This window comes from Suricata suricatta, chromosome 8 (genome assembly GCF_006229205.1).
Source record: "Suricata suricatta isolate VVHF042 chromosome 8, meerkat_22Aug2017_6uvM2_HiC, whole genome shotgun sequence".
Lineage (NCBI taxonomy): Eukaryota > Metazoa > Chordata > Mammalia > Carnivora > Herpestidae > Suricata > Suricata suricatta.
The window spans coordinates 28,003,879-28,027,563 of record NC_043707.1 but is presented as its reverse complement, the minus strand read 5'-3'; the positions used below and the strand labels follow the sequence as shown (position 1 = coordinate 28,027,563).

General features: G+C 56.8%; 1 protein-coding gene across 3 annotated transcripts in view; it reads left to right on the top strand.

Moving 5' to 3' along the window:
- GTF2IRD1 (GTF2I repeat domain containing 1) overlaps positions 1 to 23,685 on the top strand; it is a 108,301-nt gene that overhangs the window by 63,279 nt on the left and 21,337 nt on the right. For 2 of the 3 annotated variants that reach the window (XM_029948492.1, XM_029948491.1), the window contains exons 15-22: positions 3,205 to 3,252; positions 4,174 to 4,239; positions 5,021 to 5,204; positions 11,742 to 11,791; positions 12,021 to 12,077; positions 13,237 to 13,320; positions 17,546 to 17,729; positions 18,254 to 18,282. In XM_029948492.1, the coding sequence (XP_029804352.1) occupies positions 3,205 to 3,252; positions 4,174 to 4,239; positions 5,021 to 5,204; positions 11,742 to 11,791; positions 12,021 to 12,077; positions 13,237 to 13,320; positions 17,546 to 17,729; positions 18,254 to 18,282 (702 nt within the window). The remainder of the gene's footprint in view (positions 1 to 3,204; positions 3,253 to 4,173; positions 4,240 to 5,020; positions 5,205 to 11,741; positions 11,792 to 12,020; positions 12,078 to 13,236; positions 13,321 to 17,545; positions 17,730 to 18,253; positions 18,283 to 23,685) is intronic. The other variant, XM_029948493.1, reaches the window with a different exon arrangement.

The window sequence follows — 23,685 nt, the reverse complement described above, 5'->3', positions numbered from 1 at the left end:
ATCCGCAGGAACGGCAGCTGTGTTAGGTTACGCGATTTCTCTTTTTCATTTCCTCAGTCAGTTATGATGTGCTTTTAATACGTCGGGAATGAAGAAAGAATTTTCTCGATGGGCCGGGCAGTATGGGACTTGGCAGCCAACTGCGGAGAAGCTGTGTGGAGGCTCAGGATGAGTGGACAGAGTGGCCCGGCCACTCGGGTCATGTGGCACCTGCCTGCATTTGCGGTGCTGTGAGGGAAGACGGGGAGGGGGTGTCTGTCTCAAGTCTGGACTCCAGGGGTCTAGGTGGCCGGGGACCCGCACGGCCGTGGTCTGGTGCTGCTGGAAAGGCTCCTTCTCTTTGGTTTGACCAAGTGGGAACAGAGGGCTGCCCTGGGCTGCCTCCCCAAGGCTTCTTCCAAAGACCCCTGCTCTAAACTGATCAAGTATGAAGATTTGGAGGTTTTGGGTTAGAAGGGTGTGTGTCGTGTGTCCAGGTTGCACGTGTGCGTTGTAAGATAAGTGCTGTAGGACTTGTAACCGGTGCAGGGGAAGTTGCATTGCCCCCGCCTGGGGCAGTCACTAGTTTAGCACCCATCCTTCGTGTGTCTTTCCTGCATATTGCTAAGTGGTAATGACCGCTGTGCTGCCCCTCATCCCCTTAACTGGTGCTTTGGCCATCTCTCAGCAGCACCCTGGTATTTGCGGTGTCCCGGATCATTCCTTGAGGGTGTTTCCCATTATTCACAGTTGAAAACGGGGGAGTGGTGAGCAATGGGTAGGGCTGTTCAGGGTAAACAGCCCAGCCTCCAAAGCCTGGGTGGAGACTCCGGTTCCCGACGTTTGGGCCCCAAAGCACATGGGTCAGAGCTTCCAGGAGTGGGCCCAGCCCAGTTTCCTTCTTCTTTTTTTTTTTCAATATGTATTTATTTTTGAGAGAGCAAGCATGAGCAGAGGAGGGGCAGAGAGAGAGGGAGACACAGAATCTGAAGCAGGCTCCAGGCTCTGAGCTGTCAGCACAGAGCTCAACATGGGGCCCGAACTCACAAACCATGAGATTATGACCTGAGCCGAAGTCGGATGCTTAACCGACTGAGCCACCCAGGCACCCCCTAGTTTCCTTCTGTGTCAGGGCCCCACAGAAGCCCCTTTGTAGTGGGACCGAAGCTGCCAGATCGCTGCTTTTGCCAGGAAGACGGGGGTGGGGGGCGCAGCTCACGGCATGGATGGACTCCCTGGCCAGGTCTCCATCCCCCTTCGTGTCCCTCTGGGCCACCTGAACATTAATTGGTGCTCCAGCTGTCTCACTTGGGGAGTTCACTACACCTAGGACCAATAGTTGCCGGACTCCTTGTCACAGATCCCTGTCCAGGCAAATCCCCTGGTGGCCCCACTGGTCCTACCACACTCCTCTCTCCCTGTCTGCCGACGCTTCATTTAGAAATGGGATAAACACAGTTTATGCACGGGACCTTTCAGAAGCTGACCCTGAGATATGGCTTGGCTAGCGTGCGTTTGTTCGGGAGATCCAGGCACACGGGAATGGGGTAGGAAGCAGGAGGTGTTACCAGGCCCGTCACTGTCACTGCTGAGGACAGCTGAGCTAGGGGACCCCGAGAGCCACAGAAACCGCATGCTGGGGTCAGGCAGCTGGGAGGAGGGAGCCGGGACAGTGATCCTCCAAATCACCCTCCGTCATTGGTTAAGAACCGTTTCCAGGGGCTTCATTGGGCTGGACTCAGCTTGCTGGTGCGGAGTCAGGAGGGCCCGGCATCCACCGCCCACAGGGGGCCCAGGGCTGGCCCTCTACCTTTTCAAGCTGGCTGAGCATAGGTGAAACGCTCCAGAACCTTCCAGCCCCTTCCAAGCTGAGCCCCAAGCCTCAGGCTTGCTCACTTCCCTTCCATCCTGAGCGAATTTTGACCCTTGGCAGCTCTTCCCAGGACCAGCCCCTTTCCTGCCAGCTCCTAATCCGTCCCGATCCAGGATGGGGGACAGCACCCTGTATCCCTTTGTCCCCAAGTGCCCTCTGCAGGAGCTGGGGTGGGAGGGAGCAGACGGGTGCCGGCTGGAAGTCTGGCAGGCCTGGGGTCCACCTGTTCTGCCACTTTCCAGCCCGGTGGCATGTTGTGGAGACTTCGCCCTACGGGTGGAATTCCTGGGTGACAGCCTCCTTCCAGTCCTCTCAGGCATTGCCAATCCCCATGCCTTCCTTGGCAGTGTGCCTGCCCCCCTTGCCCCAGCCCCCACCCCTGTCTGCGCACATTTAGTTCTTCTTGCAGCCAAAACCTCAGTTTACCCCCCACCGAAGATGCTCTTTCCTTCCTGCCTGTGTCCCTCTCAACCCTGCCCCCCACTGCTTTTCCTAGACCCTCATATCCAGCCAGGCGTCCCCTCCTGCAGGAAGCCTCCTCTCCTCAGCCACCCCCCAGGCAGCAGGAGCCCCCACCCCCGTGCAGTTTTAGCACACGCCTTGCAAGTTGCTCACGCACCATCTTCACGCTTGCTGAGGATGAGACTGGGTCTGTTGCTGGGAGCTTAGGCCAGGGTCAATGCCATCTCATCAGAGAGCCCCTGGACCACCTGACCTGGGGCAGGTCTACACACGCCACCTGCCCTCTCTCCCTCTGTCCCCTGATCCAACTGTTTTTCTTTTCTTTTTTTTTTTTAAATGGTTACTTATTATTGAGACAGAGAGAAACAGCATGAGTAGGGGAGGGGCAGAGAGAGAGGGACACACAGAATTGGAAGCAGGCTACTGAGCTGTTAGCACAGACCAATGCAGGGCTCGAACCCATGGACAATGAGATCATGACCTGAGCTGAAGTCGGACGCCTAACTCACTGAGCCACCCAGTTGCCCCCCGCCCAACCGTTTTTCTTCACGGCATCACTGCTGACTGGCATTACATGGTCTATGTGATGTCACAGCAGGACAGGATTTGCTGTGTCCTCATGTGTCCTCAGTGCCTGGAACAGAACCTAGCACATGGAAAGGATGGACTGACTCGGGTCTGGTCCCCAGAGGTACCAAATGTGGTCCGACACTTTGTCCCTGAATGTGCCCTCCTAGGGAAGACGTGTTCAGTTCAGTGCCCGGGCAGGCTCAAGGGGAGCGGGGGGTGCTGTGCGTGCTGCTGCTCCCCACTTGTCCAGCCTGACCTCTGCACCCTGCAGCCTAGGAGATGATACGCTTGGCTCCCTGGCACCCTCTGTTCTCTTTCAGAGAAAGGCCCCGGCGAGGACCCGCGGCCTGAGGAGAGGCCCGCAGAGGGTGAGGCACTGTCCACCTCCCACATTCCGCCCCATCACTCTGTCTCTCCTCCACTCCCCTCTTCCTCTCCCCATTGTCTCCGGTTCCCTCCAACACCCCGTTTGGAGGGGAGGGTCCTGTGGGCTGCCTAAGGTGGGAGGAGGTTTATAGCTGTGCCTTCTAGAAACCAGGAGGCGCCTGGTCAGGGATACAGGCAGCTCTTTCTGGTGAGCGACACGCAGAGCATTCTCTTTGTTTTTATACACACACTGTGTCGTTCACGCAGGTTTTACCTCTGGGGACTGAGCAAGTAGAATGGAGGCTGGAAAGCATAAAATTGACTTTGTGTCCAGTGGACCGGCTCATTCTCAGGAACACTGCTCATCCTCTTCCTGTCAAGTGACAGTGGAGTGCAAGAAGAGAGTGGGGAGGGGTCTGTGTCCTCTTGGGGATATCCACCCCTGGAATGGAATGAGTGGGTGTGAGAGGAGAGAAGGGTCATCCCCCCTCGGCCCCCAACCCAGCCTGACCACGGGTAGGAATAGAAAATTCCACTGCCACCTGGTGGTGGCATACTCAATTTGCAGGCTTAGCAAATTCGCCCACTAGCGAAGTGACGTACCCAGCTGGTCTAGAGTGACACACCCTTAGAAAGGTCTGTGGTCATTCTCAGGCCGCAGGATCTTCCAAATCACCATTCAGGCCTGATGATACCTTAGACCTGATTTTATGAGCAGACATTTGAGTTCAGGAATTGTGGACCAGTCTGGGGGTGCCATTTCTGGGGTAATAGGTCACCTGTCGCTGCTGCTGCGGCCTTCCCCCATTCCAAAGTCCCAACGCGGGGTCATTCTTGGGGCCAGCAGAGCTGGGACATGAGCTGAGAAGCGGGGTGCTGTCTCCCCCACCGGGAGGCCCAATGGGCTGCCTTTTGCCTTCCAGACAGCCACGGAGACGTGATCCGGCCCCTGCGGAAGCAGGTGGAGCTGCTCTTCAACACGCGATACGGTGAGCAAGGAGCCTGATGGGCCCGGGACGCTGGCCCTGCCTCCAGCTGCCCTGTTTCCAGAGTGCCGGGGCGCTGCACAGGGAGAACTGTTATGTAGCAAGGACTTTCCTACTCGAGAGGTCAGGAAAGAGTGTATGGGAGGGTGAGGGAGACTATTCTGTTATTAGGCCCCAGTGGTTTTCTGGGCACGGGCTCAGGGTTTCCCATGAACTCGCCCATCCCACAAAACCCTTGCGTCCTCATACTCATTTTACAGACGAGGAAAATCGAGGCCTGGGGAAATGATATGGCTTGTCTGAGTGTGAGTGACAGTGAGTGGCTGACCTGGGCCTCTGGCTTGTCCCATATCCTAAGCTGTGGGGCTGGGCCACACAGAGTTCGGGGTTATTTCTGGTGGGAGGGGGACACCAGAAGGGCTTGCTGGCAGCACAGGGGACACGTGGGCCTGGGGGAAGCCAATGCCAGGTCTCACCAGCCAGCAGTGATTTCTTCACGACTGCATGTGGGTCTGGGGGGCCCCACTGACCCGGGTTCATGTCCTCCAGCCTTGGGGCTCTGCCACCGGAGTCCCGTCCCCTCCGAGCTCCCAGTCTCTTCCCTGCAGACTGGGGGTAATGGTATCCTCTCTCAGGAGCGTTGAGGGATCAAATAAAGCTGACTCTCAAGAGCCCTGGCACCTGCACCCCTCCCCTGCTCCATCCCGCACAGGCATGGGAGGCAAGAGCGGAGGCTCGTGGCCCCGTAGCCCTGGGTGGCCCTACAGCAGCCGTGTCTCCACAGCCAAGGCCATCGGCATCTCGGAGCCCGTCAAGGTGCCCTACTCCAAGTTCCTGATGTACCCGGAGGAGCTGTTTGTGGTGGGGCTGCCTGAAGGCATCTCCCTCCGCAGGCCCAACTGCTTCGGGATCGCCAAGCTCCGCAAGATCCTGGAAGCCAGCAACAGCATCCAGTTTGTCATCAAGAGGTAAGGCCTGGCTGTGTCCACGGGGGCCCCTCCGGGCTCGCGCGGTGCCTGGGAGAGGCGCCAAATCACCGTCTCCATCCTCAGATCAAGGTGGGCTTTTTTGTTGCATCTAAACCGTGGGGTGGTAGGGTCTGGCCCCAGCTGGGCAGGTGTGGGGCTGCCCGGGCCCGCTGGACCCAAAGCCACCGGCCATTTGCCGACACGTAGAACTGGAACATGCCCTAGCTGGGTGCCCTGGGCGGCGGTGAAGGTGCTCCGGGCGTGCGTCGCCATCCCGGGCCCTGGCGCCAGGACGCCGCTGAAGGTGATGCCCTGTTATCCCAGGATCGGAAAACGTGGTGGCGGTCATGGGGGCGGTCCCTTCTGTTCCCTCGGGCATCTCGTTTTTGTCTTTTTTAATTTTTTTAGGTTTATGTATTTATTTTGAGAGAGACAGAGCAAATGGGGAAGGGCGAGGAGAGAGGGAGGGAGAGAACCCCAGCAGGCTCTGCACTGTCTGGAGGAGCCCGACGCCGTGATTGAACCCGGGAAGCCGTGAGAGCATGACCCGAGCCGAACCTTAGCCACCTGGGCGCCCCTTGTTTTTGTCTTCGAGGGCCCAGTGGAGGGCCCGCCTGTGCCACCTGCTGCCCAGCTCATATATAAAGCCCCTGAGGACAAGGCAGAGGCAGCCAATGATTTAAGGTGGCTTGGGGCGTCTGGGGTGACCTCTTTGTTGGTACTGTTATGCCATGTAAACCTACGCTTGGTTTGGTTGAAAGTGGCAACAAAGAGGAGAGTCTTAAGGGTTTGTCCCCCCCGCCCCTGGGGGAGTAGATAGCCCCCAAATTGGGAGATTCATGGCGTCCTTCGTGCCTAGAGTGGCAGGCAGGTGAGGGGGTATAGGGCAGGGTGCCCTCCCACAGGGTCTGCTTTGCACCAGGAAGAGCAAGGAAGGGTTGTTCCAAGAAACCCAAGTAATGGACATGCGGTTGTTCCTTCAACAAGAACATCTTGAGTGCCAAGCATGTGTCAGGTTGTGAGAAGCAGCCAATGCTGAGTTCTGCCCTCGAGTTGGCCAGTCTCACCGACTAACACTACTATATAAGGTCGGGCAAAGGTGAATGCTATGACATAGGGGGCGGGCAGAGAGGGCCAGGAAGAACCTGTTGAAGGAAGCAAGGCATGCTGATACCTGGCAAAAGAGCATTCAGGTAGAGGGAATGGCAGGTGCAAAGGCCCTGAGGCAGGGGCACACTCGCGTGTTTTAAGACCAGTGAGGCGCCAGTATGACTATGCAGAGTGAGTGAGGAAAGAGTGGTAAAGCCCGGCAAGGAGCAGGGACTGGATCACGTAGGGTCTTGAACTGGCTTCAAGGGTTCAGATTTTATTTACTATTTAATGAGAACTCACCAGAAGATATGGGGAGAATTTGAGAATGTGACATGATCTGGTCTTTTTTTTAATGGGGTGGAGAGCCACCTGGGGACTGTGGCAGAGGCAGAAGCAGGGACCAGCAAGGAGGCTTTCCTCTGGCTTCGTGGACAGGGGGGCATTTGGTGAGAAGTCAGGGTCAGGCAGGATTCTGAAGATGGGCTGTCGGCATTTGCTGACACGTTGGCTATGGGGGGTGAGAGATAGGGGGGCCCGAATGACTCAAGGTCGAGGCTGATCCCCCCGGGGTGGCCGTGATCTGTTCTCTGAGATGGAGGGGGTCTGACCGGTCAGGAGTCGGTCTGACATGTGTTGTTTGAGGTGTGTGGGGACCTTCTGGAAGCAGACACCTGGAACTCACCCCCTGCGCGGGGAGGAGGTCAGGGTGGGGACAGGACGTTGTTGGAGCTAAAGGTCCTGAATGTCCGCGTTCAGGAGGGACGTGACACATGAGGGCTGCCTGCCCCGTCCTTCCCTCGGAGGTAGGAGCCAAGTCCATAGCACATCTCATAAGCTGCCCTGTCTCTGTGTTTAGTGCAGGGGCAGCCTTTCTCCTGTGCTCATGAGCATTGTCTCATCCCGCTTTATACTTAGGAAGGGAGGCTGGTGGGGCGTCTGGGCGGCTCAGTCGGTGAAGCGTCCGACTTCAGCTCGGGTCCTGATCTCACAGCTCATGGGTTTGAGCCCTGCATCGGGCTCTGTACTGACAGCTCGGAGCTTGGAACCTGCTTCAGATTCTGTGTCTCCCTCTCTCTTTCTGCCCCTCCCCTGCTCGTGCTCTGTTTCTGTCTCTCAATAATAAATAAATGTTAAAAGAAATTTTTTTTTAAGAAGGGGAGACAGATTAGCCTGGTGGCGCTTGGTCTCCTGGGTCTGAGTCCACACCTCCCATTACTGCCCATGACCTCGGGCACGTTGCTTGGGGTGTTCAATGGGAAGGACCGTAGCACTTCCCAGAGTGGCGGTGGAGGTCAGGGCTCAGCCAAGGGCCTGGTGCCATGTGAATACTCCATCAAGATGGGTTTGTTTTTTTCCTAGCCTTAGGTTTATTAGGGTTTAATTCATATGCAGTAAAACTCACCTTTTTTTTTCAAAGTTGTTTACTTTGAGAGAGTTAGCTGGGGAGGGGCAGAGAGAGAGAGAGAGAGAGAGAGAGAGAGAGAGAGAATCCCAGCAGACTCTGTGCTGCCAGCGTGGAGCCCGTAGTGAGGCTCGAACTCACGACCTGTAAGATCGTCACCTGAGCAGAAATCGAGAGTCGGTGCTCAACTGACTGAGGCACCCTGGCGCCCCTTACCCTTTCTAAGCCTACAGCCCTTTGCACTTTGACAAGCTCATAGTCGTCTAACCACCACTGTGATCAGGACGTAGAACAGTCCCATTGCCCCCAGAATCTCCCGTGTCCCTTTGCCGGCCACCCTCGAGCCCCCGGAACTGCCGATCGATCTTCTGTCGTCCTTTCGCCTTTTCCAGAATGTCCTGCAGGCGCACTGGTCCAGTGTGCAGCCTTTTGGGTTGACTTCTTTCACTTTGCTTTTGAGATTCATTCATGTGGTTGCCTGGAGAAGAATTTCATGTCTTTTAAAATGTATCAGTTTTAAAAAGTAAGTTTAGGGGCACCGAGGTGGCTCGTGATCTCATGGTTCGTGAGTTCGAGCCCCACGTCGGGCTCTGCAATGACTGTGCAGAGCCTGCTTGGGATTCTCTCTCGCTCTTTCTGCTCCTTCCCTGCTCTCACTCGCTCTCTCAAAATAAATAAATTTTAAAATAAAATTAAATTAAAATTAATTAAAATAAGGTAAAATAAAAAATAAATTAAAATGCAAGTTTAACTGATTCCAGTTTCCTGCAAGCCAGGTGAAGAAAATGGCTCACATAGGAGAAAGTGCTGACCTTTGCCGGGCGTGGCATTTGGGGTGGTGGCTCAAAGGCCTCCCTGGGTGATTCTAAGAGATTGAGCACTTAGTATATTTATTTTGTTATTTCTCATTTTTAAAAGCAGCAAAAACTGCTCTTGGGAGTATTAAGTGAGAAAGAGCCACCCCTCATTAATCTTACTTTAGAAATGGACACTTTGGAGGGGGGCGATTTAAATGTTCTAGAATTAGGTAGAAGGACAGCTATATAAACTTTGTGAAAACCCACAGATTGGTGTACTTTAAAGAAAAAAAATCGGGTTGCCTGGGTGGCTCAGTCGGTAAAGCATCCGGCTTCAGCTCAGATCATGATCTCATGGTTCATGGGTTCGAGCCCCGTGTCGGGCTCTGTGCTGACAAAGCCTGGAGCCTGCTTTGGATTCTGTGTCTCCTTCTCTCTCTGCCCCTCCCCTGCTCATTCTCCTTTCCTCCCTCCCTTTCTCTCTCTCAAAAATAAACATTAAAAAAATTTTTTTAAACTTATAAAAAGAGGGTCACCTGGCTGGCTCATTCGGTTAAGAGTCCACCTACGGCTCAGGTCATGATCTCACAGTTCGTGAGGTCGAGCCCCATGTCGGGCTCTGTGCTGACAGCTCAGAGCCTGGATCCTGCTTCCGATTCTGTGTCTCCCTCTCTCTGCCCCTCCCTCGCACTCACTCTGTCTCTCTCTCAAAAATAAACAAACATTAAAAACTTTAAAAAAAAATAAAACGTTAGAAAAGAAAGAAGAGAAAATGCATTCACGGACTGAACTGTATCCGCGTGTAAATGGACCCACATGGTCCAAACCCACGCTGGTCAAGGGTCAGCTGCATATTTATATGTATGAGGAATCATCACCTGCAGGAGACATCAGTAATTGACCGACACACTTTCTGCCTGAACCTGACCTTCCATGTCCTTGTAGTCAGTATTCAGACAACCCCTCCCATCATTACAGCTGACTCGGATCAAATTAAACTTTTGAAACTTTTGGCCAGAAAGCATTCTTACACCCCTATCCTGGAGCTTAGAAGGTGAATGTTCATATTCTTTGGTGCATTCTTCTGGGAAAAGGGTCCCTTGCTTTTCTCAAATTCTCCGAAGTGTAGAAACCCTTCGGAAACTTAAAATCATGGGTGGGTTCACACAGATGGGAGACTGCTACCCAGAAGTCGTGGCGGAATGGCTGATGTAGCGCTATAGTGAGTTCTGATGGCGACCACAGGGCCTTAGCTGATGCCACAAGTTCAGGGCATGGTCTCCAACAAGATCGCACCCACTTCAGACCCCAGCTGCAAGATCGGGGGTCCCTAGGCCACCTCCACTTCTGAGCAACTGCTTCTAAATCTGAGGCTTCGCACGATTCCCTCCAAGTTCAGTAGTTAGCTAGAACAATCCCCAGACCTCGAGAATGTGCTGTGTCACAATTCCCGTTTTATATAAAGGATATTAATGAAGACCAGCCAGATGAAGAGACACAAAAGGCGAAGTCCTCATGTTCTCAGAGGTGTGTCACCCTCCAGCACCAAGCCTCACCGTTGTGATTGTCACTGGGATCCATTCCAGAGGCAAGCTTGATGCGCCATTGGCTGCGTGACTGAGATCAGTCCCTGGAGATCAGGCTTGATAGCAGGTTGCTCAAAGCCTCAGTCCTCTGATCCCATGGTCAGTCTTCCAGAATCCCAAATCTCCTTAGCATAAACTTAGGTGTGATCCCAGGGTTCCACCAGGAATAATAATAACAAAGACACTCCTGTCACTCCCAGGAACCGGAGACAAAGACCAAACTCTCTATCATATAGCGTGGATTCTAAATTTTTTAATGTTTATTTATTTTTGAGAGAGAGAGAGAGAGAGAGCATGAATGGGTAGGAACAGAGAGAGAGAGAGGGAAACACAGAATCTGAAGACAGGCTCCAGGCTCTGAGCTGTCAGCACAGAGCCAGATGTGGGGCTCGAACCCACGAACCGTGAGATCATGACGAGCTGAAGTCGGATGCTTCACCAGCTGAGCCCCCAGGCGCCCCCATGTAGCAGGGTATCTTCAATGCAGACTTGCCTGGCTAGAGCAGGCCTGTTCTGGAGGCTGTGCAGGCCATGCTGGCGGGAGGAGGGCCGATGGGCAGAGGGGCCGATGGAGTGGGAGAGGTGTGGAAGACCACTCCTTTGAATGTCCTGAAGGGTGTCGTGGGAAGGGGGTGCTGGACCAGGGCATGGTGTGAGGATGGGTCTGTGGGTGAGGCTGCTGGGAGAGGTAATGAGCTCTCTGTCACAAGGGTAGCCAAGCAGTGGCACGGAGGAGACCCTGCCTAGAAGGGAGACCAAAGGCCAGACGCTCAGGGCAGCCCCAGCCCAGCTCAGGCAGGCACCCAGTGGATGAGGACTTGGTGCCTCTTCTGGCTGCAGGCACCTGGCTTGTGCCCAGGGCTGGGCTCTCAGGGCCTGAGGGAAGAGGGAGGAGGCCCAGCCTTGCCTTGGAGCACAGCCTCGGGGGCCGGAAAGGGGCTCAGGCTGCATTAGAAACTCCTCCACCACCACCTCTCCCCCTTCTCCTTATGGGGAAACTGAGTCGTGGAAATGGTTCCCTGAGGGACAGGAGCTGAGCAGGGCTCCCGCTGCGTGGACAGAAAGCAGAGGCCCTGCTGGGAGGGTTCACAGCCGCTGAGGGGCGCAGGTGCATCTCTGAGCTCTGCCTGTTCCTGCAGTGTGGTCCTGGGCTGAGCCCTTGCCCTCTGGGAGCCTCTGTTTGCGCCAGAGGTGATGGAGGGAGGGAAGGAGTGCCCACCTCAGGGCGCCGTGACACCTGGGAAGGGTTCTGTGGGGTCTGGAGACACCAGCACTAGTGCAGAGCTGGGGTTGGTCCCCAGGCCTGACTCCAGGTGAACCAGTGGCTCTGGGGTGTCAGCCAGAAGCGGTGCCTCGTCACATGGAGATCGTGTCACAGGCCCCGCGGGAGCCATCACAGAGCCCAGCAACAGTGGCCGCGCCATGTGGTTGGGGGCAGGCTGGCCCCTCCCTGGGCTGGGTCCTCAGAGCCCAGCTTAGCCCCCCAATGTCACACATGGGTCAGCAGGACAAGGCGGGGGGTGGGGGCAAAGGAGGGGGACCCACACCTGGGCTGCCCAGAGCCGGGAGGGCTGTCGCACAGCTGTGTAAAACCACAGCGCAGGGGTGCAGACTCAGGCCCCAAGGGTCTCCGCAATTGCCCTGCTGTCGTGTTTTCCAGACCCGAGCTGCTCACCGAGGGAGTCAAAGAGCCTGTCACGGACAGCCAAGGTACCCCGTGCAGGGTCACCGGCTGAGGCGCCGGCCGGGCGTGGGAGGGGCCCCAGGTCTCTGCCACCCTCCCTTACCCCTCTTCCTGTCCCCTGGTCCCGCCTCCCCTGGCTTCCCCCCACCCCCCACCCTCTCCGCCAGGTCTCCCCCCAGAGATCCCACCTCTGTCCCTGGGTCCCAGGAGCTGGCTGCTCACCCTGGCTTCTCTCCCCCCCTTCCCCGCCCCCAGAGAGGGATTCCGGGGACCCTCTTGTGGACGAGAGCCTGAAGAGACAGGGTTTTCAAGGTAAGGTTGCAGCTCAGGATGGGGTCCACTATCCCAGGGCTGTGACCTTGACCCAGCTTGGGTTTGGAGGGCCAGGCTGTCGGGGGAGGGGGCTGGGGGTCTGAGTAAGGCTGGCTGGCAGGTGGAACAGGAAGAAGAGGGTGTGGGGGGTGGGGAGCGGCAAGGTGCAGGAGGCCACCCACTGTCCCATCCGGGCAGGCGCTGACCGGCACTTTGCATTAGGCAGTCAACTGTGCTCAGTGCTTAAAACCAACGGAGGGTACGGTCCCCAAGTGCATGGGGCGCGGGTGGGGGTCTATAGAGGAGACCCGCGTCTGGGCCAAGAAGGGGTGAGAGACCGCGAGTAGGGTGGAAGATGGACGGAAGGCGGGAGAAGCTGGAGCAAATGCAGGGGAGAGGCAGGAGCAGAAGTCCACATGCCCGGCTGGGACAGCTCCAGGGTGTGGCCGCGAGTCCCCAAGGGTGGGCTGCTCCCCCAGTGGCTCTGACGACAGAGTGAGGTCAGCGAGACCAGTGACAGGAGTAGGGGACCCAGAGATAGGACCCAAATCCCAGGGGGGACGGCTGCTCACTGCCCTGCCACTCCCGATCCCTCCCGGGGGGCCAGAGCGTGCTGGAGCGAGGGGCACTCACCACCCCCACACCACCCGTGCCTCCTCGTGCCCAGCCTCACGGAGGGCTGGGGTCCTCACCACACCCCCATCACCCAACCGCCCTCCCTCCCAGTCTCCCCAGGGCAGGGGCCCGTCTGGGGCCCCCATGGCATGGACCGGCACATGGGCTCCCTAGCAGACACCCCCTCCCCCCGGCTCAGAGAGGGACCCGGAGCGGTCCTCGCACCAAAGCCTCTGCTCCCAGCCTGCCTTCCTCCCACATCTCTCACCTCTCAGGCTTATTTACTGCTTTAGCGGTTTTCAAATGTCAACAATTAACTTAATTTCCCACTCACTGCCACTGTCACAACAGTGCGCGTCCTTCCGGAAAAACCCGCGTCTCTGTCTAGATGTCAGTTCTGAAGGACTCTGAGGGGCCCGCTCTGAGGATCCGATAATTGCCAGAGAAGGAATTCCCCCATAATTAGGAAATCATATTCCCTCAAAGTCCCCAAGTGCCTTTTAATTTAACAGCCCCAAATCCATGATTGTTTTTCACTTTGCAGAAAATTACGACGCCAGACTCTCGCGCATTGACATCGCCAACACGCTGAGGGAGCAAGTCCAGGACCTGTTCAATAAGAAATACGGTGAGCGTGGGGCGCCCGGGCGGGAGGGCAGCCTGGCTGGAGCCGTGCTCATTGCTGGGAGAACCATTCACTCGCTCACGGGCATTTCCTGAGCACTTACTGTGTGCCGGGCGCTGGGGATACGGTAGTGAAGAAAACGGAGACCCTGTCCTCTTGGGCGCTGTAGACGGTAGGGTAAAGTGGGATAAGACTGGCCTCGGAATTCAAGAACTACACACAGAGGGGCATGCTGGGTGGCTCGGTCAGTTAAGCATCCAACTTTGGCTCAGGTCATGATCTCATGGTTCGTGGGTTCGAGCCTCGCATTGGGCTCGGTGCTGACATCTCAGAGCCTGGAGCTTGCTTCAGATTTTGTGTCTCCCTCGCTCTCTGCCCCTTTCTCACTCACACTCTCTCTCAAAAATAAACAAATATTTAAAAAGAAAACTACACATAGAATCTAATAACAATGAGAATCTGTTCCACGATTTTGCAGGAAAAGAGCCAACTGCTCAAGAGAGAATAACTTGGGTGCTTACCTTTAGTTGGGAGCCAGCGAGGCCTCTTTAAAGAAAGAACTGAAGGGGTGGGTAAGGAATTACTACCGCAGGAAGGGCAGTCCAGCTGCAATCATAGCATGTGCAAAGGCCCTGAGGCTTATCCTAGGAAGAGACAGAAAGCGGAAGTGGAGAAGTGGGACTAGAGGAGAGGGGCCCTGTGGATGTGGCCAGAACACAGACGCCCCATCACATAGGGCCTTTAGGGATGACCGTGGGCTCAGTTTTGTATTTTGTTGTGAGGACTGAAGTGACAGAAAGCACTCTAGTTTGAAAGCAGCTTCCTGGCTCCGTGTGAGGAAGGTGAATGAGTGCAGGAGGCCAGGTTGGAGGGCAGGAGCCAGGGCGATGGCGGCCTGGCCGGGATGCCGGCGGAAAGCGGATGGAATCGAGGTGACCTTCGGAAGCAGGATCAGTGGGCGAGCAGGGGAGAAAGGGAGGCGTCTGGCATGCGCCCTGCCTGGGAACAAACAGGTGCTTTACAGTCTCGAGTAACAGAAGCAAACTCCCACTGGCTTCAACAGTCAGGGATGTCAGTGGCTCCTGATTCAGTTACTGTGACTACACAGCAGGTCGCCCCAAGCCCAGCAGCCTCAAGTAACAGCGCCTGCAGATTCTTTCTCGTCACTAGGTGTCGTACCTTCCCTCCGTGCGGGCTCACCGGCACAGCGACCCTGGACGGCTGGATCTGCCAGCCAGGTGGGAGCTGAGCCTTATGTGGCCCAGCCTCAGAGCTCGTGCGGCGTCACCTCTGCCGCACTCTGGGTTGAGGTCATGACAAAGCCCCCACCAAGCCCAGCTTCAAGGGGAGGGGACCCAGGCCCCGGTTCTCTGTGGGAGAGTGTCGCTGCGGCGCTAAGTGGAGCCTATGGGGCGGGAGAACTCTTGGGGCGGTGGTCTTTGTGGCGTATGATCAGCCATAGCTGGTAGTGTGGGAAACCCAGCAGTAGGGCAGCCTTCAGGACCCGCTGGATCCAGCAGTTCAGAGACGTACTTGGTGTCTTTCCACCACGTTGGCATCGTCTCAGGCTGGCTACCCACTTGCCAGCTAAATGGTCACTGCAGGTTGCAAGGTCCCACCTCCGCCTTGCAGAGGTGGCTCTTCCACAGCTTTCTCCAGAGAGCGAGGGGAGGCTTTTCTAGAATCACCTTGTTCCTCATCGGCCCCCATTGAGCCCCATGTCCATCCCTCACCCAATCCCTGTGGCAGGGCAATGCCACGGGGTCTCTGGGTCACCTGGGCCTATCATGGTGACAAAAGGGAGGCAGGGGTGGAGACGGGGGGACACCCACACTGTCAGCTAGAGAGAAGGGGCGGTGCCCTCACCAAGGGGGGAAGCTTGAGGGGAAGGTGATGGGTGCCATCTTGGATGTGCTGAGTTTGAGGGCTGAGCAGAGATGAGCCATAGGCAAGTGGAGGTCCAGCCTGCTATTCAGGGAAGGGTCTGCCTTGGGTGTAAAAATTAGGCTATTGGGTGGAGGAACAAGAAAGGGCAGCCAGACCAAAGGCCAAGGGGCTCTGGTGTGTAGAGGTCAGGTCCAGGCGATGGTGGAGTGACCAGAGATGAGAAGCCGGGAGAGTGTGGGGTCCTGGACCTCAAGGAGGAGGCCTCAGGGAGGGGAGCGTGGCCATCTGTGCCAACCTTGGCCAAGAGAAATGCAGGTGTCTGCTGGATTTGGTAACACGCAGGCCATCGGTCATTGTAACAGGAGCCATTTGGAGGTGAGCCGTGGAGACGGCAGTGTTCCTCTTTATGGACCGCGGGTATACGTTTTCCTTTCTGTCCCAATTATTTTTCATTTCTGAAAGGATCTCTTAGTGGGGCACCAGGGGGTCTCTGTTGGTTGAGCATCTGACTCTTGGTCACAGCTCAGGTCATGATCTCACGGTTCAGGAGTTCAAGCCGAGTCAGGCTCTGCCCTGATGGTGTGGAGCCTGCTTGGGATTCTCTCTTTCTCTCTCTCAAAACAAATAAACTTAAAAAACAATAAAGGATCTCTTAGCGATGCTTACCATATAAACTAGTCAGCAACAAAGTCAGGATAAAGAATTTAAAAATCTGGAAATCCACCAAGATTAGCAGTTGCCAGGGCACAGGGAGTGACTGCTCCCAGCTACAGGATTTCTTTCTGGAGCAATGAACGTGTCCTGGAATTAGATAGTGGTGATAATTTCACGACGTCCTCTAAAAAGCACTGGATTGTGAACTTTACACCAGTCACTTTCCTGGTGTGGGGATTAGATCTCAATTTTTAAAAAAAACAAAAATAGGGGTGCTTGGGTGGCCCAGTCGGGTAAGTGTCCACCTTCGGCTCAGGTCATGATCTCACAGTTCGTGAGTTCAAGCCCCACATTGGGCTCGCTGCTGTTGGCACAGAGGTCACTTCTATCCTCTGTCCCCCTATGTCTCTGCCCTTCCCCTACTCTCACACGGGCTCTCTCTCTCTCTCAAAAATAAGCATTAAAAAAATTTTTAGGGGCACATGGGTGGCTTAGTCAGTTAAGCATCTGACTTTGGCTCAGGTCATGATCTCACGGTTCGTGGGTTCAAGCCCCACATTGGGCTCTGTGCTGACAGCTCAGAGCCTGGAGCCTGCGTCAGATTCTGTGTACCTTTCTCTCTCTGCCCCTCCCCTGCTCGTGCTCTGTCTCTCAAAAATAAATAAATGTTAAAAAGATTTTTTTTTAATTTTTTTAAATAAAAGAATAAATAGACAAAACTGAGCGAACACTGGCACGAAGCCAGGGGCAATATGAAGACCCAGAAATCCTGTACTTGGTAGATGCAGATGACAAATTGGGCTGTGAGTTTCCCAGGAGCCAGAGCATAAAGGGGAATGAGGCCAGCTATGCAATCCCCAGCGTCCCTGAGATAAAAATTAGTTTGCTGCACAGAGAAGGTTCGGCTGTTCCTCCTAGTGCTGAGACAGCAGAGATTTCGTGTTTTCAGAAAGGGATACCCTGCACTGCAGGGCGACGCCCTCAGTAAGCCCCTCGGAGGGATCAGTGCTCCTTCCCTCTGCCTGGGAGGGGCCCCGTGGTGGGCAGCCTCGTGGCACCCAGGCTGCGGTGCCTGCACCTGTGCCATGGGACCAGCTGTGCCGGGACTGGGGGATGCCCCTGACAGGAGGCAGCAAGCCTCTGTGGAGGGTGGACCTGCAGTGGCCGTGCTGCCCCGGGGCTGCACTCACGCAGAGGGCTGGTGGTAGGAGCAAGGTCAAAGCCCAGGCGCAGACGGAGGGTCTCAGGTCTGAGCCGCACCCTGCTGCCCTTGCCCCCAAACACAGCCTATCCTCAGGCTGGGCGGATCCTGAACCCACGTGGGGCAGACCCGGAGGTGGGGGGCGCGGGTGGAGGGCCAGGCCTCCTGGGGAAGGGCCAGCTGCACCCACCGGGCAGCCACCATCTTCCAGACAGGCTTGTGGATTCTCAGGCCGTGAGGCTGAGGAGCCCGAGCGCTGCCCGCTCCCCAGCCCCCCAGGACACACACCGCACCCCTGCACAGCCCACCGCCCCACTCCCAGACCCCCACCGACGTGCCTTCCCATGGGGCTACACACCTGCCTCCTAACACCCCCATGTGCATACTGTCTCGTCACGTTCACACCCGGAGCCCTGCCGTGTGCCCCCGTCCCCGCACAGCCGTGCTGCCCTGGCTTCCGAGGACACCCCTGTCCCTCCTCCACAGGAGAAGCCCTGGGCATCAAGTACCCCGTCCAGGTCCCCTACAAGCGGATCAAGAGTAACCCCGGCTCGGTGATCATCGAGGGGCTCCCCCCGGGAATCCCCTTCCGAAAGCCCTGCACCTTTGGCTCCCAGAATCTGGAGAGGATCCTTGCAGTGGCGGACAAGATCAAGTTCACGGTCACCAGGTACTCAGAGGAAGGGGGAGGAGGCAAGACTAGCCTGGGGGAGGGGGGCCTTCAGCCTTTCCTTTGATCTCGTCCTGCCTTGTTCTGCTCTCTCTGCTGGACAAGTGCCATCCTGGGTCCCAGTGGGGGACAGGAAGGTGACAGAGGGCTGGTCAGGGTGCAGGGAATGCCACTCAACCACCACACAGCAGGGGTGACCTCCACGACACCTCCTGCCGCACACAGCACCTACTCGCTGCCCTCCCAGCCCCTGGGAGAGGTGGTCAGCCCACTTCAGAGGGGAGGACACTGAGACGGGAGGTTTGCCCAGGGGTCACGGAGCCACCAGGTCAGAGCTAGCGGCAGGTGCTGGTCACCAGGCCACGTGGAAGCAGTGCCCCATGGTCAGTGTCCCGCCCCAGCAGCGAATACCCCGGCCTTTCCAATGCAGCAGGTGCAGGGTGGGCCCCAACATTTCCGAAGCGCTCTCAGTCCTCCCTCTGATGGTCCTGCCTCTGATGCCCCCGCCTCTGTTTCTCTTCCAGGCCTTTCCAAGGACTCATCCCAAAGCCTGGTAAGAGGTGCTGGCCTGGGGGGGGAGGGGTGGCGGAGGCACCGCTTGGCTTGGGAGGCCAGCTGCCAAGCTGGGGGCCAGAGGCCAGAGCCCAGCTGCCCGTGGGACACACTGCCCTGCCCTTCCGTCCTCCCTCATCCTCTGGGCACCGGCCCCAGGTGCGGGAGGAGGAAGGTTGCACTAGAACCGGAGCCAGAGGAAGGGGTGGCGGCAGGGGGGTGCGGTGTCCGTGCCTCACCCAGCCAGGGACCAGGAGGGTGGGGCCCCACCGGCCGGTGCCCTGACCCCTGATGAAGGGGCAGATGAGGTTGCTGGCAGGCGGTTCCTAATCACAGAGGGAGGGTTTGTGCGTCAGGACCGAGAGCCAGCTTGGCGGTAAGATGTGGGTAAGTGCTTGCATGGCCTTGGACGGTGGGGTGCTTCTGACTGCCTTTCCAGGCCACCACTCCCTCCACCCCCTCCGTGGGCTGTGCCCTGGCCCTCCCAAACCCGGAACGAGAGGGGCGCGCGACTGCCTCCATCAGTAGAACACGCAGCTCTTGATCCTTGGGGTAGTGAGTTCAAGCCCCATGTTGCCTTAGAGATTACTTTTAAAAAAGAAAGAAAGGAAGGAAGGGAGGGAGGAAAGCAAACAACCCAAACCCTGAATGAGCAGGGGTGACGTGACTCGTGAGCACTCGGGGCTGCCCGGGTCTCCAGGGCTGAGGCCGCTATGCTCAGTTGTTGACCCCAGAGCCTGGGTATGGAGAGATGGGAAGTGTCCCGACCTTGCCCGTGCCCTTGCCGGCGCCCTGGCCCCTGCCCATAGGGAATGTAGCCCTTAGGGAGGCAGGGAGTGGAGTGCCTGGAACCAAGACCGCCCTCAGGACAGGAACCCACTGTCATGGTCACAGCAAAGGTCCCCCTCGCCACCTTGGTGCATACTGACTCCTGCTTCCTGGAGCTTTCAGTCCCTGGGCGCAGGCCTGGCTAGGCGCGCTTCTGAGGAAGGGGCGACAGGCCATCGGACTGCAAGGGGGCAGGACTTAGAGAGGGCTGTAGCGATGGGGCAGCTGCCAGTGTCCCATGGAGACCCTAAGAGGGGGAGCATGAGTGGGGCCTTGCACAGCTCTCTTCTCACCGGCCCTGGGAGCCACCTGTGGCCTCTGGCCTGTCCTTGCGCCGTGACAGAGTGCTTGGCCGCCGCCGCCCCCCCCCCCCCGCCCCCGGCCTTTGCTTTGGCTCCTCTGTGTGCAGAGAGATCACTTGGAAATGCCTTGTCTGCCCACGTGGTGCGGAAGAGGGTGGCAGGCTGCCTGGAAGAGGAGGTGGGAAGGGAGCTCCGGGCCAGCCCTCGGGAAGGACCTGCCAGCGCCTTTCCAGGCATTGGCATCCCCCGCCCGGGGCAGGCTGGAGGGGCCGGGACAGACGGGCTGGTGAGCCGGCTCCATGCTTACTCATGCCGTCCGGCACGCTGGGCTGGGAAGGAATCCAGGCTCCCTGGGCCTCCGAGGGTTCACCAGCGGACACTTGAGAACTGTGCCCGTCCCAGAAAGGGCTGTTCCCAAACCCTCCGGTAGCTAAAGCCCGATCCCAGCCTGCTCTTGGGTCCCGGGGTGAACTGGAGCTGGAGCTCAGGTCTCCAGCAGAGTGTTATCAGGTGCCACGTTCTAGGGGAAGGTGGGCTGAACCAGCTGCAGGTGCCCTGGGCACATGGAGGGGCAGCAGACCATCGTATTTGGGCCGTGGGTGTCGGTGGCAGCATGTGGGCCCTGGGAAGGCACAGGCTGGTGCTCAGACAGACCTGGGTTCAAATCCCTGCACCGCCCCCTTACTAGCCATGTGAATCTGGGCTCATTATTTTCACACCCCCAAGCCTCCATGTCCTCATCTGCATGTTGGAAAAGGGCATCTCTGCCTCTTTAGGTGGTCAGAGTTAGGTAAATGGGTGGGCAGTGATGGGTGAGAACTGCTCCTCCCCCCCCCCCCCACTGCTGCTGTCCCCGGGGAGGTGCGTCCTGACACCTGAGTGAGATGTTTGTACATGCTTCAGCCCTGGACCAGCTGTGATGGGAAGTGCTCAATGCGGGGAGCATTGTGGTTGTTCCTGGGGCTTGGGAAGGCTTCCTGGAGGAGGTGGTATTGAGCCAGGCCTTGGAGATGAGCAAAAAAAACAGTGTGTGGTGTTACTGCTGCAGGGCCCAGCCTCAGCAACGGCACAGAGGGGCTGTTGGGGGCCACAGCTGAAGCATGGGGGGGTGAGGCAGCTGACGCCAGCATGGCCAGGAGGGTGTGGGCGCGTCTTGGCAGAGGACACGGGCCCCATCCTGGGCACAGTGGAGCATTAAGACATTTTCCCATTCCTTTTGTCCTTTTCCAAAAATGCAGAATGCAAACTCAGAAGCACAAGACATGTAAAATCAAACCAGATTTCTACCAAAAGCCCCCCCATTGCAGAGTGGCAGAATTGAGTCCATTGAGAAGTCCTGTTTCCCCTGGGCCTATGTCCAAGTCCGGGAGGGATCCGTAGTGCTGGGGGGTTAGGGGGAGGGGCCCCCAGTCATGAATGTCACAGGTCCACATTGGTATCTACCAGATGTCCATGGACAACCTTCCGTGCCAACAGCTGGAGAGCTGCCCTTTATTCCTACCCGTTGAGACTTCCCCGGGGCCTGGAAGTTTCTGTGAAATCCGCCCCCGTGGCCACTTGCACACTGTGGAGGTTGAGCATGGTGGGGATGGCCCCCGTCAGCGGGCCGTGCAAGGATGGGAGGGCGGAACCAGGTGGTGGGAAGGTGACCACACCATTTGGGGGGATGGTGCAGGAGCACAAGGCTTGGGAAGGGGGGCCTTCCCTGGGAGGAGATGGCTCTGGATGTTCTAGGTTGTTTGTCAAAGGCTCCCATAAAGCCATCCCTAGCAGAACCGTCCGAGAAAGTGAATTCTAAAGACGACAGTTATGCTTTGAAGATAATTTGGTCGTTAAACCTGGGCCTTTGCACAGTCCTTCTTGGAATCATGGACCCGGGCTGGAGTGGGGCGAGGGTACGGCCATTCCTGGGCCAATTTTGTTCTGGCTCAAAAGAGGTGATCCCAGAGGCCTTTAAGTGTTGCACATCACACCTCAGGGTCTTGGTCCCCCCTGGCATCTAGATGCCCTTTCTGCTCATGCTGAGAGTTGGGCAGGTGCCCCGCTAAAGAAGGTGGCATTTGGCCAAGTCTCAGAGGACAGCAGGTGGGGTTGCAGGGCCCTGGTCAGGAGACCCGTGGGCTTCACGGACCCCTAGGGGGGTGGGAGTACGGGCTGGGGGTGGGGGGTCTGGTAGGGGAACTGGGGGCCAGACCCTCTGCTTGTCCTAGAGTGAGCCCAGCCCTTCCATCAGTGGGCCCAGGTGACCCAGGCCTCAGGAGCCCTAGTGAGTGAGGTCCTGGGGGGATCCATGCCGCTGAGTCCTTGCTGGGCTGCTCCCCACCTCACCCACCTGCCTGCTGGGTGCCGAGTTCAAGCTGGGGGGTGGGGCGGAGAGGCAGATGGCTGCAGACAGCCCTTGGACTCTCTGCTCTCAAAGCCCCTGGCACCCAGCTCTCCGGGACAGATGTGCACCAGGGGCCACACGTCATTGGGCCCTCACAGGCTGCGTTTGATGCGGAGGGGATCCGGGTGAGCATGAGCGTGTGCTCTCAGCAGCGTCCAGTCCAGGCGCTGTCCCCAAACCCAGAGGGGCCTGTGGCCGTGAACACCCAGGACAGCACAGGGGACCGATCCAGGCACTGCTGGGAAGAAGCAGGAGCAGCAGAGGAAGGAGAGGCCCTCAGCCCAGGGAGCTGGTGTAGTAACAGCCACAGAACATTCTAGTTGGTCATCAAGACCTGAAGGGAGATGCAGATAGGTGCCCATGGTGGAATTTGGCGAGTGCAGAAATCTCCCTGCCCAGATGGTGGTTCGTTTTGATGATGATGCATTTCTTCCAGATGTTCCCTCAAGCTTATTAATTTTACATCTCATTGTTGTTTCTGTAGATTTATATATACACACTCTGAAAACATAAGCATTTTCTGATATTTTTTAAAAGCCTTATGATACCCCCTCATCAGGCTACATCATACTTAGATAACTGCCCTGTGCCCTAACTGGGGACACTGGGCAAGTCCTCACTGCGGGCACCTGACGTCCATTACAAAACCTTCCCCCAGCAGCACATGTGGCTCCCCCAATAACTAATCTTACTGGAGGAAACCGAGGTTCAGAGAGGTTAAGAAACTTGCTCAAGGTCACACAGCCTGTGCCTATGCCTTTCCAGTCTTTTATCCACACAGAGTGGCTCTTTGCTGCCCCCGTCTGGCTACCAGCATCTATGACATTGGTCCTGCCTTTCCCCCTTTAGGCTCACAATGAATCCTTTGGGTTTATTTCTACAACAAAAATATATAGAAGAGGCCCCTGGCTGGCTCAGTCAGGAGTGTATGCAACTCTTGATCTCAGAGGTTGTGAGTTCGAGTCCCACATTGGGTGTAGCGATTGCTTAAGAAAAAATCCATACCCACGCACGTGCGCATATATAGTTACTGGTTTATGCCAAGCAAGAGCTGAAAAAACAAAATAGACCGAAAAAACTCTACCTTCGTGGAGCTTTTTTTTTTTTTCTAACAAGGGAGACAGGTAAATAAGGACAAACAGCAACATATTTAGTAGTGACAAGTGCCATGGAGACCTACAACACAGGACTGTCAGAAGGACAGTTTTAAATAAGCCAGCAGGAGTTAAGGCCTGAAAGAAATGAGGGTATGAGCCATGTAGAAATCCCAGTCGGAGCATCTGGGAGAGGAGCCAGTCAGTGCAAAGGCCCTGAGGCCCTGGACATAACTTTGAAAGCAGGGCTGACAAGATTGCTGATACAGTGAGTGTGGGGTATGAGCAGAAGACTTTGTCCTAAACAGCTGGAAGGCGAGAGGGATCAGGGTCTGAGTGTCAGGCAAGTATGACATCCAAGTGGCTGGGTTGGACAGGCAGATCTACAACTGAGGTCCTGCCGGAGACTTGCAGGTGGGAGCCATTTTGCATGAAAGGTATTGTAGTCATGAAACCGGATCACAGCGGGGAGAGAGTGGCACCTGGAAGGGGTCGAAAGATGAGCCCTGGCCCTCCCGCATGTAGGGGTTGGAGAGGTGAGGAGAGACAGGTGGCCAGAAGCCAAGAGAGAAACTTGGAGACTGACCACCTGGGCCAGATGCCGAGGGCAAGGTCAAGTATAGGAGACCTGAGACTGTAGGGGGGAGGTGGTTCTGAGCAACACCCGCCCCTGAGGTCAGGGGCAGGGTCGTTAAGAGCAGTTCTGGGGAGGAGACCTGAGTGGATTAGCGGCTCAGGAGGGCAAGAGAACGGAGAAATGGGTCGCTCCGGCACTCTGGGGGGGGGGGGGGGGA